General features: G+C 43.9%; 1 protein-coding gene across 1 annotated transcript in view; it reads right to left on the reverse strand.

The window, feature by feature from the left end:
• kcnh3 (potassium voltage-gated channel, subfamily H (eag-related), member 3) overlaps positions 1-16,759 on the reverse strand; it is a 128,239-nt gene that overhangs the window by 29,211 nt on the left and 82,269 nt on the right. Inside the window, exons 4-7 of the mRNA XM_040148481.1 lie at positions 9,710-9,849; positions 8,289-8,547; positions 6,085-6,242; positions 5,341-5,542 (exon numbers count right to left, since the gene is read on the reverse strand). Of these exons, the coding sequence (XP_040004415.1) occupies positions 5,341-5,542; positions 6,085-6,242; positions 8,289-8,547; positions 9,710-9,849 (759 nt within the window). The remainder of the gene's footprint in view (positions 1-5,340; positions 5,543-6,084; positions 6,243-8,288; positions 8,548-9,709; positions 9,850-16,759) is intronic.

Here is a 16,759-nt window from a genome sequence, read left to right on the forward strand (position 1 = left end):
GCCAGTTCCGGGGAGAGCACCAACAGAACTAAATCTCCATTGATGAATATCTAAACTCTTGGAGATGACTTCATAACCCTCTCCAGCCCTTTATGCAAATCAATTCTTGACTGTAAGTCTTCTAAGATGTCTTTTCTAGAGGCATGGTTCACATCAGCAGATGCTTTGATGCTTCTTGTGAATAACAAGCAAACAAAAATGTCTGAGTGTTTTTTTTGTTATGACTCAAAGCAGCTCTAACCCACACCTCCAATCTGGTTCCACTGACTGGTCTCCTCCGGCGTGGCTAAGTCCCGACTCCCATTAGCTTCTGTTGATGTCATTAGCCGAGGGGTTGACATACTTTTTTCCAACCTACACCGTGTGCATGTTTGAATGACAAGAACAGTACATTGATTTGTGTGTTGTTAGTTAAAATTGATTGTGTTTTTTTTTATAACTGTAACTCTGATGAAGATTTGATCAGATTTTAAAACAAAATTACATACAATCGAAGTAATTCCAAAGGGTTCACTGCCACTTTTTCTTGCCAGAATACGCGCTGGCAACATTGAGAAGGCTCTTCCTAATCTGCAAAGTTATGAACTGGGACCAACATATCATGAAAGCAGTAATACTACTCTCCTTTAAGCAGTTTCAGCATCTCGTGGTCAACTGTTTCTAGCGGAGGTTTCGATGCTAGTGAACTTTGGAAAGTGAACTTGTACCATTAAGCAGTTGCAAACTGTCCTGATATTGCCGACCTCTGTGAAAACGGAGAGCTACGGATTCCAACCCGGGGGGCAGTGTATCACATCGGCTGTGGTGCACCATCCAGTTTTATATGACCCCTCTCTGCCAGAGTATGAATTACTCCAGCAAAAGGGACAGGAGCCAATGGCACAAATAGCTCGGTCAAGCAGGCCTCCCTGCAAGTAGTCACCGCATCACCAAGCACCTCACACCTCCTGCTTTGCGTTGGCGAGGGAGTAACTTCTGCTGCGCCACTTCCCGGTGTGACCAGGCACGAAGACTTGGTGCCACTCGCCCACACATTTGCGCCATGCATTTTAATCTCCCATCACTTTTTGGAGAAGAAGTAAAGATGGACAACATTCAGTCCACAAAAGCAGGCCATCGTGGAAAAACACCGACATTTCGTACTTCAGCACGGGCGGTTGGGGAGAGATCAGTACAGCTGCCAGGTTCGACGGGCTTACCGCGTGCTTGTCTGCTGACAGCCTTGACGGAGAAAGGCACACGCAATTTATGATTATAAAGGCTCCGCTGCCGATAACGCTCACCGCCACTGCCACCGTTGCTTACCTCTGCCAAACGTGTCGTGCCACGACGAAACCGCGACGTGGTGGCCTTCTCCTGACCACGGGGCAACCACCGCTGCGGACTGCTGAAGCCGGCCAGAAGCGCCTTGAAGGAAAAGGCTGGTGATGTTCTACATTACCGTCAACAAGTCCCGGGAAAAGTACTGCCTGTGTAGCCACATACAGCGCAGATATAGCTCTTTGCTCTGTGCCATAGAGCTCGATTAAACCGCATGAAATATTAAAAACATATTAATGAGCCACTGCGTCACACGTTCCTTCATTAGGGTAAACACAGGGGCCTGCAGTTTGTTTTCAGTTGATGCCAGTTATGCCATCCTGACAGTGTAAATATCCCTAGAGAACCAAATGCGTATAAATCCGACGAAAGCACTATTTGCTCCTTTTTATTACATCTTATAAAGACCACACAGATGCACACAGATGTTTTAGCCGATCACTGTGCCTTTTTTCAAAAACACAACTATTCATGTTATGGGGCTGATTGTCACGGGGTTGGGAAGTTTGAAAAGTATGAAGAGACGGACTAACAGGTTGTTGGCCAAACCGAATGAATGAGCTGCTCCACCAGGTTCTGTAACTCGCTCAGCCTTTTGAAAAAATGAGGCGTGTTCCTGGGGTTTTACTTCCCATGTTCTAAGACCAATCGGCTCCACTACAGCATTTGTTAACAGAAATTGAAACCTTTGCGATTTGAACAAAGTTTAACACTGTTTAATTTGTGAGCGGAGAATAAAATACGGCCCCCATGAGAGAAATATAAGAGCGGCGGCGTGTTAACTTCTGCCATCTTAACTTTCTTTCGTCCGTATCCACAAAACTCACCAACGTTTTCTTCTAAAGTCATTTTTTCCACCCCTTCAGCTGTAGTCTCTGCTCTCTACTTCTACATCTTTCAGTCCTCTCTGTCCTGCTGTTAGCAAAGACACGACCCCCTCGGCTTGTCCATGGACTGTTGAGGGAAACGGTGTTCGTTGAACGCCGCTAAAAAACAGTGGTATTGGATTGTTTTAAAAACTACTGTCCTTATCTAAAGATATCGAGCGAGCCACATTAAAATACTGTTTAGAAAAGCTCTGTTCCAAGGCTGGATTTTTAGTGATTAGAGTTGTTAAAAATGTCGATGGGATTTTGATTCTTACTTCCGGAAGTCTCGGTTTCCCTTCGGCTCTCTATACTTTATGATACAGCTCCTCTACGGGCTGCTAGACATCTTTCTCTTATGTGAGTCCTCGGTGTGGTTTTCAATATCCAGATATTAAAAATTGAAGAAGTGTATGTGGGGTTGTTTTTGCTTGACTGACAGGAATGTCGAACCATCGCCCTCAGCCCGCAGGTCCTCGGCGCTTGCTTGCCCCTCTAAAAGCTCTCGGAAACCAACGATCTGCGCAACAACGCGTGCCATGTCAATGTTGTGTCCATTTCCTTATCCTCATGTTCCGTCCAGTTCAGTGGACTGTGGCTTGTGCGGTGCCTAAAGCTCCAAGGCGGGCTGCAGGGAGGGCCCTGGCTCCACTGCCCTTGAATTATTGATAGCCCCGCAGACAAAAACCTGTACCTCTCCCAAGTACCAGCCAAATGACTGACAGGCAGATGGAGCAGTTCAACCTACGTACATGCCGATATCAGACCTCTATTGTTAATCACTGCCGGTGTGATACAAAGGTCAGGCTGCAGACTGGTCTTTGTTGTCACCCGGATCCCCTCCATCTGTCTGAATAGTAAATTGAGGGACCGCTGACATGAATTGACTGCAGTGTTACTGTCTGTCATTATGTGGTCGCTGAGAGGATAATGATACGTAGGTTGGTACAAATCAATGTGAGAGGAGCGAGATGGGGGGAGGGAGAACGAGACAGCGGGAGAGGGAGAAAAACCAGGTAGAATACACCGAAAATAGAAAAGGCTGAGAAGCAACAGGATATCCATCTCATTATGTGTCCCCGAGCCGGGTCCATAGCTTAGCAAACATGCTCATTTGCACTTCAACAACATGCAAGTGTGTGTGTGTGTGTGTGTGTGTGTGTGCGCGTGCACATTCGTCTGGTGCTCAGGTAGAACACAATGAAAGACACGCGGAGACTGATGTTGGTATTTGCCCCCCTTTTTTTTCCCCTTGCAAACCGCCTGTCTGTTTCTGTGTGTTTACAAGTTTATCAAACTGTATGCCAGGGTCTCATGTCACCCGCAGGATTTGAGATTCTCCGCTGAGAAATGCTTGCTGAATATCAACAAAGCTGCATCTTATTACAAGCATCGGTCGTGCTGAAAATTGAGACGCATGGGGGCTTGTCCTTCTGCATAACGGCTTCTGTGCTCGCTTTTGTTGTGGATACAAAATAGCAGCCATCGCTCCGTGTTCTATATAAAGCGATCAGCCCCAACTTCGCTGATCGGTTTATATACACAATATACAGGGTTTTTTTTTCTGTTCTTCAGGCTCTGAGCTTCAGCACATTCATTGTGAAATAAATTAATGGAGACTACATCATATTTTATATACATATATACACACACACACACACACACACACACACACACACACACACACACACCATTCAGCCACAAGATTAAAACTGGTTGTCGCTGATCGGTGTTTGTGTCCTGTCCGATTTTTATGTAGAAAACGTACCCATCTCATCATACTAAAGCGCAAAGTGGGGCTGCAATAGGATAAGATCTCATTTAGTCTGCAATTGGGAACCCTAAAATTATTTCCTGAGGCCAGAGCTGACATTATAATTGAGAAGTAGAGTATCCTATCTTTCCTAACTGGGATGCTGTAGATTTGCTCAGTTGGTCCAAATTGAATTCGGGTGTCTGGTAGGACCTTCACAGTACACATCAGTGCATGCTCAGTGAAAATTAAAAACTTGAGCGAAATACAAAACTGCACACTAAAAGCTCCACCCAGAGAAAATGGACCATAAAAGTGCTTCCGAGGGGATTTTTCTACCACCCCCACCCCGCAGACGCTAAATTTAGATCTGAGGAGAGCACCGGTTACTGTAAATACCTAATGGGAACATTTGATTTGGCCTCGGCGACACGGCAACAAGTGAAAGTTATTAAGTAAAATAGCTTTACTGAGTGAGGTCGGTACAGTGCCTCTGTGTGGAAAACGTACTCAGATTTGGCAATAGTAAGCAGGGTTAAATGAGAGGACTGATACCACTACTCTCAGGTTTGCACAGTAGATATGAAGCTACAGCCAGAAGCTGGCTAGCTTAGCACCAAGACTGGAAACAGAGGGAAACAGCCTGGCCTGGCTCTGTCCAACGGTAACAGGCCTGCCCACCAGATTTTTACACTGTGGCAACAACCAGACTCCAAAAAGTAACTGTTCGTGGCCAAGAAATGGTCCCATGCATAACCTCCATCAAACAACATGTTACGTTCTTGGTTTTTTTCAAGGATCAAACAAATGAAATACAGCTTTAGAGGCGGTGGTTGGCAGATCACCTTCGGACCTAGCTGCTTCCCCCTATTCCCAGTGTTTATGCTAAGCTAGGATAACCAGCGGCTGACTGTGGCTTGATATTTAATGTACATTCTTGATTATCCATCTGTATTTTCCAAGATGTCAAACTATTTCTATAAATAAAATAACACAATGTAAACATACTCTGTTACAAGTACAGGTCCTGCCATGAAAATTTTACTCGAATTAAAGTATTAGAAACAAAATGTATTAAAAGTATTAAAAGATACTCATAATGCCCCATTAACAGGTTTATATTCTTAGATCTAAGATTTTCCTTTTATTATTATTATTGTTATATTAACATGTAAGTAGCCTTTTAATGATGCAGCTGGTTGAGCTCATCTATAACATTGCGTCACATTTTCTAAGATGACAACATGTGTGAAAATATTTTAATCTGGAAAGTAACTGGTCACTATAGCTGTGGAATAAATGTAGTGGGGTAGAAGTCACATGTAGCATCAAATAGAAAAGTACAAGTACCTCAAAATTATACTTAAGTACAGTATTTGAGTAAATGTATTTCCAACTAACCTATATCCCAGGAGCCAGGACTTTCGATCTCCCTGCGACCGATGAAGTACCAGACACAGGCCATCCAGTGGGCCAGCAGGGCGAACATGGACATGAGCAGAGTCAGGACCACAGCGCTGTACTGGGAGTAGCGCTCCAGCTTCTGGAGCAGCCGCAGTAGCCGGAGCAGCCGGACCGTCTTCAACAGGTGGACCCCAAAGTACTGCACGGATAGATACATGCCACATCTGTGTCTCTGTCTCAAACCGTTCTGCAAAAGCGCTGTCATTCTGGTACCCAAGGATCCAAAGCACTGCTTAATCTTATTCACCATGTGCTATTAATAAATTGTTAGCGTGGTTGACAGTTTTATTGAAAAGATGCCTCACAAACGAACATCTTTCAACTCCAAACTAGAATTTAAAGATGAGTCTCAATACGCATTTTGCTTGCATGTGGATTAATCTACCCGTCGGTTCAACATCTCTCAGGATCCTCGGCGTGGAAAAACAAACGAATGAGACCTGTAGTATGTGCAGTTACATCAGATTGGCTGTGCATCATTTGTTTGTCTGATGAGCAACGGTTTGGATGAAACGTTGATCTAATAAATTCACATGGGAGCCGACGACATCATGCATTCTGAGAAGTTTCTGTCGCGCACTTGTCAATCAGTCACACGTTGTTCGTCTTTGATAATGCAAACACACAAAGGTGCACAGACAGACACACGAAAAAAAAAAAAACACAGGGAGGAGGACTCACCACGCTGACGTTGAAAGCATACAGCAGGTCAAAGGGCAGGGCGGCAATGAGATCGACAAAGAGCCAGGTGGTGACGTAGTGAACGCAGATGGAGCGGGCGTCGTACACTACCTGGCCCGACGTGCTCACAAAAGTGGTTCGAAAGTTCAGCACAATGTCTGCAGAGGGCGACAACGACAGCGGAAGCTGACAGCAGGCATTACCAGCATGACAGTGCAGCTGTCACTGACACGTTACTGCCACATGACAATCACACAGCAGTGAACAACCTACAGAGCAATGGATATTCAACACACAGGCCGTTAGTCACCTTAAAAAATGACTCAAAAGTAACAGGAAAAGACTCCTCGAACCCAGAATGCTGCACTCTCATAATATGCACTGTGTACACCTGGACATGTGAGTATTGATTTCAGGCAGACTTGAAAAAATGTCAACTTATCCTTGAAGGTGCTATAGAATTTGCAAAACTGGCCTTTCGGGGCATAAAGATTTAAAACGGTGACTGGTTTTGACCTCGCAGGGTCGACATTCTAAATTGTGTTAATATTTCATCAGGGATCATTTTCAAAACATACAATTAGTTTATGGTTTAATTTAGAGCTGCGCCGATTAGTCGATAAATCAGTTAGTCCACTGAAAAAAAATTAATTGGCGAGTCATTTGGTTGCAGCCTCTGAAAGGTTTGAATCTGCTGCTATTCCTTGTCTTACATTATAGTACATTGGACAAAAGAAGACATTTCATATTATCACCTTGTGCTCCAGGAAATTGTGTTATAGAACAAGCGATTATTTAGTTTAAATAGTTGGCAGGTTAATCAATAATGAAAATAATCATTAGTTGCAGCCCTGGATCAATTCAATGCCTTTCAGGGATCCACTGATTTCCATTTTTTTCCAATACAATATGAAACCCAACTAACAAATGCTCTCACCTGTAAAAGACTTCGAAGCAGGGCCAGTTTCAAACCCCTCAGTGTTATACATAGCATTCAAAGACAGTGACATTTGACATTTGCATTTTAATTCAAGAGACGACTTTTTTTTTCTCCTCTTCTTGACTCCCACGTTTGCTCACCGGTTGTCTTCTGATGCCGGTTTTCGGACCACAAACCTGGCAAATGAAAAGCCTCCCGGCAGATGACTCTCCGCTCTTGAATCCCGGAAAATCCTTGAATGCTCCGACCATTTTCGAAATGCTCCCCGTTCACATCTGTCTTACATGCATCATTACTGTCCCAAAAAAGTTCACTGTGCTGAATTACCCATCTCAACCAGCTCTCAGTGTCTCATACGGTCCTGTCCTGGCGTAAAGGGAAACCAAAGTCCTTCTGGAGGCAGCGATGCGAGATACAGAATATGCAATTTGTTGTTAAATGGCTAAAACATCCAGTAACAGCCTTTCAGCTAACCCGCTGTTCCGTGTTTGAGGTCTTAATAGGGAACTTTAGGATGTAGTTAATTCGTGAAAAGCAGCGTATTAACAGAAATGAAGGAAAACTCAGAGGCCTGATAGCACATCTCAATCCGCCATCGTCTGATGAGCGAACATATTGATAAGCAGGCTGGCCTATTAGTTCTAACAAATGGGATATCGACTGAAAGGAGTCAGCCATTTAACTGCTGGTGGCTCATATAATTTCATTGCAGAAGTTCATTGATGGAGGGCTTGTTTTTACTCTTTTCCATTAAGGCAAATTGTCCACTGAAGAGCGCTTACTCCATGTTTCCTACAGTTAGATGGACAAGACTGGGGAGAGAGAGAGGCCCGTTGTTTTCTAGGAAATGAGTTAGCAATGAGACATAATGGCAATATGTGAATGGCTCATATCCTGTCACTGCTGTATATGCATCATTAAAAACTTCAACAAAACTTATATTATGACTGATGAGCCGCTCAGATAAAGGCTGTTTTATTGACTTTCCATCAGGGGCGGCTAACGATGAACAAACAGCCGAACTTTACAGTCGTCCTGTTGATATCTGAAGTTAGCCTCGGTGTTGGTTAAAAAAAAAAAAAAAAGAAAGCGCTCATCAAACAAGTGTTATCATCAACTTGAATGTGTGCTCAGGTGTGTGTGTGTGTGTGTGTGTGTGTTTGTCATGAAAAGAATGAATTGGGCTCTAGATTTAAACCATGTTGTGGCAGAGATGCTAGCGGGAAGAGGAGCCTGTCAATAAACGCAGTGCGTTCACGCTCACCTAAAATGAACAGGATCTCCACGAGGATGTCGCTGACACTGGGCGGGCTTCGAGGGGCGCTGCTGCTGCCTTCGTCCCGCCCCCCCACCACTGTGAAACAAACATTGTAGGGCACGGTGACGGCCACGTAGAAGGTCGCCAACAGAATCAGCCAATCCCAGCCGGCCTTGAAGGTTCCGTAGTGGAGGAGGATGAAGCGGGATTTCTGAATGGCTGCGACTTTGTACTCCGGGATTGGAGGCTTCTCCCCGAACATGTTCTGGGTTGGATGACAAGAGGAGAGATTTCAACACCGCTCTCTCCTATTACAGGTGTACCTAAAAACCAGCATAAAACTTATTTTTTCTCAGTTTTTACTAATTGTTATTGAAAGCTATTTGTATTTTATGAAGGGACCAGATTGCTTTCATTTTTCTCACCCGGATTTTATGTCCTCATTAATCATAAAGTTGTTATGTTTCCTGCTTGAAGGCACTGCTTACCATGAACAGCGTCTTCTGGCAATGATCACCACTTAAGCTAACATGTAAAAGAGAGTGAGGACAAAAATACAGAGGAAACACAAACGAGCTGCTCATTTGAAAAGGTTAAGGCTAAAAGGTTAAACTACACAATGTGTAGGTGTGACATATTGTATCCCCCCCCCCTTTTTAATACTCAGAATAACTGGATCACACTTGCAAGAGGCAGACTGCTGAAGTCTGCGTGTTTGCTTTTAATCACTGACATCAGCGAAATGTACAGTAGAGGTCTTTCACCCCAAACAGAAGTGAGCGTGCTCCGGATGCCCTTCAAACCATCTGTCAGGGTTTTCCTGCCCACTGTACTGCAGCAGACCCACAGAGTGGTGACCACACAAACAAACCACAATGCTGGGCTGCTGCAGCAACCCCCCCCCCCAAAGTCTTGGTGCTGTGTTGGAGTCGGGGTGTTGTATCACATGATAAGGTAAATGCAAGCCAGACTGCGACAGATCGTACAGATCGTAGATCACTTCTGGCTGCCCCTTAAACAAACCTCTTTTTATTGTAAAGCAGGAACAAGTTTTTATTCCATCTGGATGAAAGAGTCTTTGAAGAATCTGGAAATGTCTTTAAAACAGATTGATTGTCGTTGAACAACCTATAGGGGTTTTCAAAGTTTGACTTGCACTGTATTTATCCTTCAGAAAGACGTATCCTTACCTCTGCGACTTGAAAGAAATCATCAGTGCAAACGTCTCCAAAGTAAAAAATAAGGATTACATGAAATGCACAAGCTGGGGCTAGTTTGGCATGCAGCACATCTTCTGCCAAAAATATGAGGTGAAATATAATGAACCTGTCTAGTTACTGACCACAAAGTTAGTCCAGTCTGTCAAGGACGTAGATTAAACTCAGTCATACAGATGAACCAGTGTAGAAAAATATACAGAAACTCACATTGTTGATCTTGAGCTTGCTCTTGTCTTGTTTCTGCAGGTGTCCTGACAGGTGATAGAGCACAGCTCTGCTGCGGCGCCGGTTGGCGTTGAAGCCGGCAGGGCGAGCTACCCGATGCACCTCCAGACCCGTCTCCTCATCTGTGGGGGAGATGGAAACCTGCTGAGCCACGCTCCAATCCACAACACAGGGTTAAGATTTCTAAACCAAGTTCTTTCTCATCCTCGGCACGGTGGCTGAGAGACGGGCTTCTCTTAACCTGGAGGCAGAGCTTCGGCAGCCGTCTTTCAGGGGTCAAGGGCAGTGAAAACATGACCTGTACCATGTCTTCCCTCATGAAAACCAAGCTGATCTCTCAGCAGCTTTCCGCGTTCTCTCCATTTCCACTTTATATCTTCAATCATGATTGCTCCTCTCTCTCTGTTCCTCTCGTAACATGATGTCATGCTTGGCAGATACCCACCCCTGTAACCAAATCGTTTTCCTTTTGTTAGCCAGCAAATTTCATTTCTTCCTCATATGTAGGGACAGATTTCAAACTGTTCGGATGATGTATGAAGAGAGAATCTCCAGATTTGTCTCTCTCTCTCTCTCTCTCTCTGCATAGGGGGTACTCTCAAGTTAATCACCACCACCAGACATGTGGCATAAACAAGGTGTGCACTTTCTCTCTGAGGACGGTGCCATACAGCGTCCGCACCAGCGTCTGTTTTGACAGAAGGTGGAGAGAGGTGTCCTGACCGTGTCGCGGGGCGAATCTGTTTTCGTCTTGGAAGTTTTAAACCAGACAGCGGCGGTGAAGATAAAAGTTTGTTTTGCCGAGCTACATTCGAGCACGGTATTCTCGCCACTTTGAAAGATGAAAGAGGAAGAGGCTAGATTCAAGATCAGTGGAGGCTGATGGGATAATTTTACAGTTGGTGATAGACATTCCAGGCTGAATTTTTGTTGGCTAAACTTCATGGAAGAAGGAGCACCTGCGGGGCTGACTCATCCCGCTCAGCTAACTAGGAACACAACAAAGGCATCGGAAATGTCCCCAAACACCAGCGTTTCTGCTTGTCTTTCTAAATCAAAGTGGCTTTTTCCGCATAACTGAGGGCCCATTGGTTTCCACTTGGGATTGACCCTCAGAGACCTGTTTCAATGAGAAATATATTTACATTACAGGACAGGTTTATATATCGATCTTCTCATCTAGCTCTTTGCAAATAAAGTGAATAAGGACATTTTCCAAAAAGTCACATTATTGCTTTAAGGGAGACGTTAGTTTACACCGAGGTAACATCAGTATGACTCCTGGAGACACGGGAAGCTGAGGTCTCAGGCTCATTCTGTGAAAGTAAAGTCGAATAAAGCATCAAAGTTTATCATTTATTCATTTTGCATGTGTTCTTACGCCTCTGCAACTGTTTTTGTTTTAAAAACACCACATGCTGGATGTGTACACATTCTCGGCCCGTGCCTGGAGAGGGGCTCCCGGGGTTGGGATAAAGGGCGTGGTTGACGTCGACCTGGGCAGTTTGCCATTGGATGACTATCTTATAAAGGCAGCAGAGGGCCAGTCGTGTGTAATCTTGTGCTTGTGGGAACACTGTAAATGCTGAAATCTGTCAACCTTTCGGGGAGTTATATCTTTCTGACTTCTGACCCCTTTAAGGTATTATCTCCTTTATATATATATATATATATATATATATATATCGCTCTATATGTATTTATTCTTCAACCCGTCGGTGTTTTGTGTGTTATTTCCAGAATGCTGAGTCCTTAATAACGCAATTTTCCGCCACAATTGTTACAGCTAGCACCAAAAAAAAAAAAAAAACCTCTTGTGTATTGAAGTGTGCTGTGCATTTTTACCTTTGACTGCACAACATGCATTTGCTGTTGGCAGATTATGGAAAGCAATGTAAAGAAGGAGATGGTCTTTGAGTGCCTTAGGGTAGATTCCTCTTATCATGCTGTGACTACTTTTCAGAACACACAGAACGTTCTCCGCCGGAGCCTGTGTGCACTGGTGGAAAAGTGGGCTGGCTATACATTTTAAGTGATTAACCTAGTCAGTTAACTCAGTGTGTGAGCATGTTGTGGCGCATACCAGCGTGTGACTGTTTAGATCTCTGGCTATGGGGCACGATTAAGCGGTCAAAGTCCCGCCGTCTTTGATTTTTCCTCCATCGTGAATGTGTTCCCTGCCTTCTTTCGCTCCTTCTCACTCTCCTTCCATCTCACGGACCCACTCTGTGTTTTTGAAAAAGCTAAGTGGCAAAAGTGATCCGTTCAGCCGGCCAGCGGGTAAACTGTCGACTGTTTGTGTCAGCTCATCAAGTCATCAGTGTCAAGGTCTTTCCTCCATTTTGTAGTTGTCTGTCAATTCTTCCATCTTTTCTTTTTCTTCTTCTTCGCTTGCTGAAATCAGAATGTTAACAGTTATAGTCATGTCGCAGTCATGAATCAGAAAATCGAAACCATTCAATTCCTGTGTCTCTCTCTCTCTCTCTCTCTTCTTTCCTTTCCATTTATTTCATTGTTTTCCCTCTGTCCCCTGCGGCACTCCAAATTTGGCAGCTTGAATTTAAAATGTAATAGCTCGTGCGGTATGTAAAACCCAGCCAGAGTGTATGAAAGCAGGCTTCCATCATTTTGGTAGTAGGGTAATAAGATATTCAGCCAAATGAGAGAGCTTGGGCAATTGGGGGAAAATTGGGTAAGTGATTTCGAGAAGGTGCTCTTTTCCAACAGGAAGCAGTACAGACAGCGGCTCCGAAAGCCAGTCTAATAAAACTAGAATTTTAAACACTCCACTTCATCTTAAGAGTCTTGATTACTCTGCTTCTCTCCATCGTTCTGGGTCAGTATTCGACTCTCAAATTCTCTATAGTGAGGATTTGGAAGTTTAAAAGTGAGGTTTGAATGTTTGTAATACCTGTGTATTCGATGCAGCATTACAAAATAGTGAATACAGAGTTTTTGACATGCTGTACCGTGATCCGAGGCACTCCCCTCAACACACACCCCTTACACGTGTGGATCTGTTCTTTCAGCTTTGCATGCTGGGATTTGTCACTCTGTTCTTCACAGGAGTGCGAAAAACAAACAGCCCCAGACAACTCTGGGCAGGGAGCGATGGCGGGTCAATCAATAATGTGTGCTCCAAGAAAAACACAACAACAGATTCATAAGCTTCGTATGGTTTAATTGGTCGGATGTCACCTTAGATTGGTAAAACGGCTTTTGGGCTACAGGCAAAAAAAAACAACTAATGTTGGGGGACTAATCTGGAATCGCTCACGGTATGAATCCTACAGATGCAGTATCGTGGGGAATTACAGTAAACAACAAAATTGAGTACACCCCTGTTGAATATCATTAAAATTTCAAACAATTATAATTCCTGCACATTTTGTTTGTTTGTAGCCAAACCACAGGAAGATTTGAAAAACAGCAATGTTTGACTAATTAAACTATAATAAAAAGGTCCATATTAAAAGAACTAGCATCAACAAAAGCCAGCGCAACCTTCATTAGTGCGAAGCCATTCATTTGTTTATTTATTTTTTTATTTTCTGTTTGTCTGCCTTTATTTTTGACGACAGATTCGATCCTCTGGGGGACGGATGATGCCTTCCACTGATCTGTGGAGAGATGTTCTGCTGTTCTTCAGACATTTTTCTTTTCAGCTCCTCTTTGCTGTGGGAGGTTTTATTGCTCTACCTTCGGTATTAAAGTACTCCAGATTTGCTCTATTGGATTCAAGTCAGGGGACGTATTGGCAAGGTGGTAGTTTTCCCTTTTTTCTTCTTTAAAAACTCTTGTGTGATTTTATCAGTGTGTTTGGGATCATTGTCCCGTTGGACAGTTGCTCCCCAGCCAAGCTTCTTGAGACGGGGAGTCATCTTTTAATTCAGTATTTGGGTAAGATCTTTTGTTCATAGTACCATCTATAAATGCCATCTCCACTCCATCTTCTGCACTCGTGCAGCCCCATATCAGCACACTCCCACCTCCACGTTTCGGCACTGTGCACTCAATGTGGTTTTCGTGCCCAGATCCACAATTAAACATGTTGGACTCCGCGTGATCCAAACAAATTTATTTTGGTTTCATCCGACCAAAGAATGTGCTGCCAACATTCGTCTGGCTTCTTTTCACCTTCTTTGGCAAAGTTTAATCTTGCAGTTTTGTGCAGTTTTCTGAGGAATGGTTTTCTTCTTGGATGCCGGCTATAGAGGCTGACTTCAGGCAATGTCCTTCGCACTGTCTCATCAGTCACTGAAACACCAGCTTCCATGGGATAAAGATCGTGCCGAGTCAGAAGGACTTACCCGTCGGCTTTTCAGTGCGAGGTTGCGTGAATTGTGTGTGGTGTCAGTCGCCGAGGACGGCCACTGCACTCCTCCTGTACGGCCTAACCACTGCTGTGGCTGTGTCTCAGCTCGCGTTCAGTGACCTACTGACGCTCTTGTAGCCGCTCTCATCTTTATGAAGCCTCACAAGCTGCTTTTGTACTTGTTCAGGCAGTTCCTTACCATGTGGAGCCATGATGTATTAGATATAACCCAGGCCCAAACTGGGAAAGCTGTATTGTTCACAGGTTCTTTTATAACCTTGTTCATGTAATAACTCACAGGTGTGTTCCGCTTTGTTGCATTGTGGTTGTACTCGACCTGTATTTTCAATATATCTAACCTGTTTATTTTTAATTATACATTCAATCAAATTTCTTACGCTTAGACTTAAAAATAACACAGTTATTGTGATATTGCACTGGGGTGTACCCAGTTTGCTGTATACTGTATATTTCGAGGGCCCTGCAGGTACAGTGTTTTTTTCAACAATGTAAGTCGAACAAAATGAAGTAAACAGCGGTAAATGGCTGCATTTATACAGCGCTACTATCCAGATCATTTTATAATTTTCCTCTCATCCATTCGCCCATTCACACACATGGATTCGCCCATTCACACACATGAATTGCCCCCCTGCGCTGAAACGCAGGGGGGCAACTTGGGGTTGAGTGTCTCACCCAACGAGGCCTTGACGTGTCGACACGAGGAGCCCGGGTTCACAGCGCCAACCGCGTGACTAGTGGACGACCTGCTCCGCCTCCCGATCCACAGCCGCTCTAGACTAAGATCAACGTGCTCTCCAGACCAAAAGACAAAACGAGTTGACACAGAACGAAGAAGTGTTTTCTGACGGCAGGATGCAGCTGTTCGTCGCTTTCTTTCTTCCTTTATTTTTTAACACTATGATTGAGGTTTGGTCAGGCGTAGCCACAGGGAAAGATCATGGTTTGGGTTAAAATGATTATTTAGTTAAGGTTGGGGGACCTTTGTAGTCATGGTTACAGTAATAAACACATGGTTAAGGTTAGGGAACAATCGTGGTCATGCTTAAAAGCAAAACAACGTAACCGTCGGTTTGAAATGGGAAACGAAAAGCGGCCCCTGAACAGCAGTGTTGTAATCCAAAGTTTTAGCTTCTCCAAGAGGCTAAAATCACCTGCACTTTATGTAACATCAGCCAGGTTCTGGTTTTTTTTTTTTTAGCTAATTCAGCAAAATATTTCACACAACAAGAAGGATTATTTAGGTAGTTAATTACATGACAAGAAACATTACGTTCACACAACTTAAGGTCCTGAGAAGAGAAACGTGACCGTTTTCAAATCTGGTGAAATAAAATAGTTGGACCCTTTTCCGCTGAGCCCTTTGCTCCCATCGTAATTCCTGCGGCTGCTCGTGAGCTTAGTCACTGGAACACAAACATGACTTGTTTTGGGGCGCTTGCTGAAACAACAGCTGTCAACAATCTCAGCCATCTAACGCCTCTAATTAACTCACAAGTGCTGCATGATAATTTCAATTGTGGCCTGCGCCTTCGAGTACCTGCGTTATCACATTTCACGTTGGATGGCAAGCCGTGTATCATCTCTGACAGAATGTTCATGGTTCACCGTGTGCGTTTTATTGGAGGCCGCCATTAAAATCGATGTCATGTTCACTGTAACATGTGCAATTTAAATGATCAACTGATGCTTCATTTTCAGTTGCTTGAAGAGGCAAACTGTTCTGCGTGCTGTTGGCCGCTCCAGCAGAGCAGGGTAATGAAAGGAGCGTTCAGACTGTCGTGGAAGACTGTGTGAAAAGCCTGCTTTCTGTTTGACTCAGCCACCGTGTAACATGAAAACCACACCAGCTACCAGAATGTAACGCTGCTGACATAGTGAGGATATAAACATAATGAAGACCTGCCATATGGCAGATATTACGGGAGATTATTAATGTGCGCTTGTTGCGTGTTTTATATCTTTGTTGTAAAGAGCATTTTATATTGCTTGTTTGAATTCATTTAGACTTGGGTATTTTATTTTATTTGGGACTTTCTTTTATGGCATGGTTCAGTTACTTCTAGTGGAGATTTATTGCATGTATTTGTAGATGGGCATGTATTTGGGCTGCTCCTTTCTACCAGTGGACCCCCAGGACTACTTTTTAATTATTAACCACAGAGTGCTGGAACCATGACGTCAAGTCCGGGCTAGCCTCTGTTCCCCTGGCTTCTGTAACTCAGTGCAACCTCTCATTCGGCATTCGACTCACTCATGGACTCGCCCCCAATTCTGTCGAGACATGTAGACATTACTTTGCATTGATAGACAGTGTGTGTGAGTCAATTCATGCAGGACACGCAGCATAAACAGGCCAATGACGTGGCTGGGGGAGAGAGCCGCCCTGTCAAATGCTGAAGACAACCTGCCGTGGAGAGGCCAGTAGAGGAGTGTAGGAAGGGAAAACATGGACAAAGGACAGCGAAGTGGGGGACTGAACTACAGCATGCTGCGAGCCTGGGGCAATTTATTTGTCTTTTTATTCAGCATTTTTTTAAAATATTTTTAACCCTGTTTAGTTTTTGTATCACTTTAAAGGATTTATTGAAGTATTTTAATAAAACTGGTTTTTAACCGTACTGTACTAGGATCTGTGTCCTTATCCATACCTCTCTTCACCCAATATAAAGAACCTGCATTTAGTGAAAAGTCCT

Source organism: Xiphias gladius, chromosome 16 (assembly GCF_016859285.1).
Source record: "Xiphias gladius isolate SHS-SW01 ecotype Sanya breed wild chromosome 16, ASM1685928v1, whole genome shotgun sequence".
NCBI lineage: Eukaryota > Metazoa > Chordata > Actinopteri > Istiophoriformes > Xiphiidae > Xiphias > Xiphias gladius.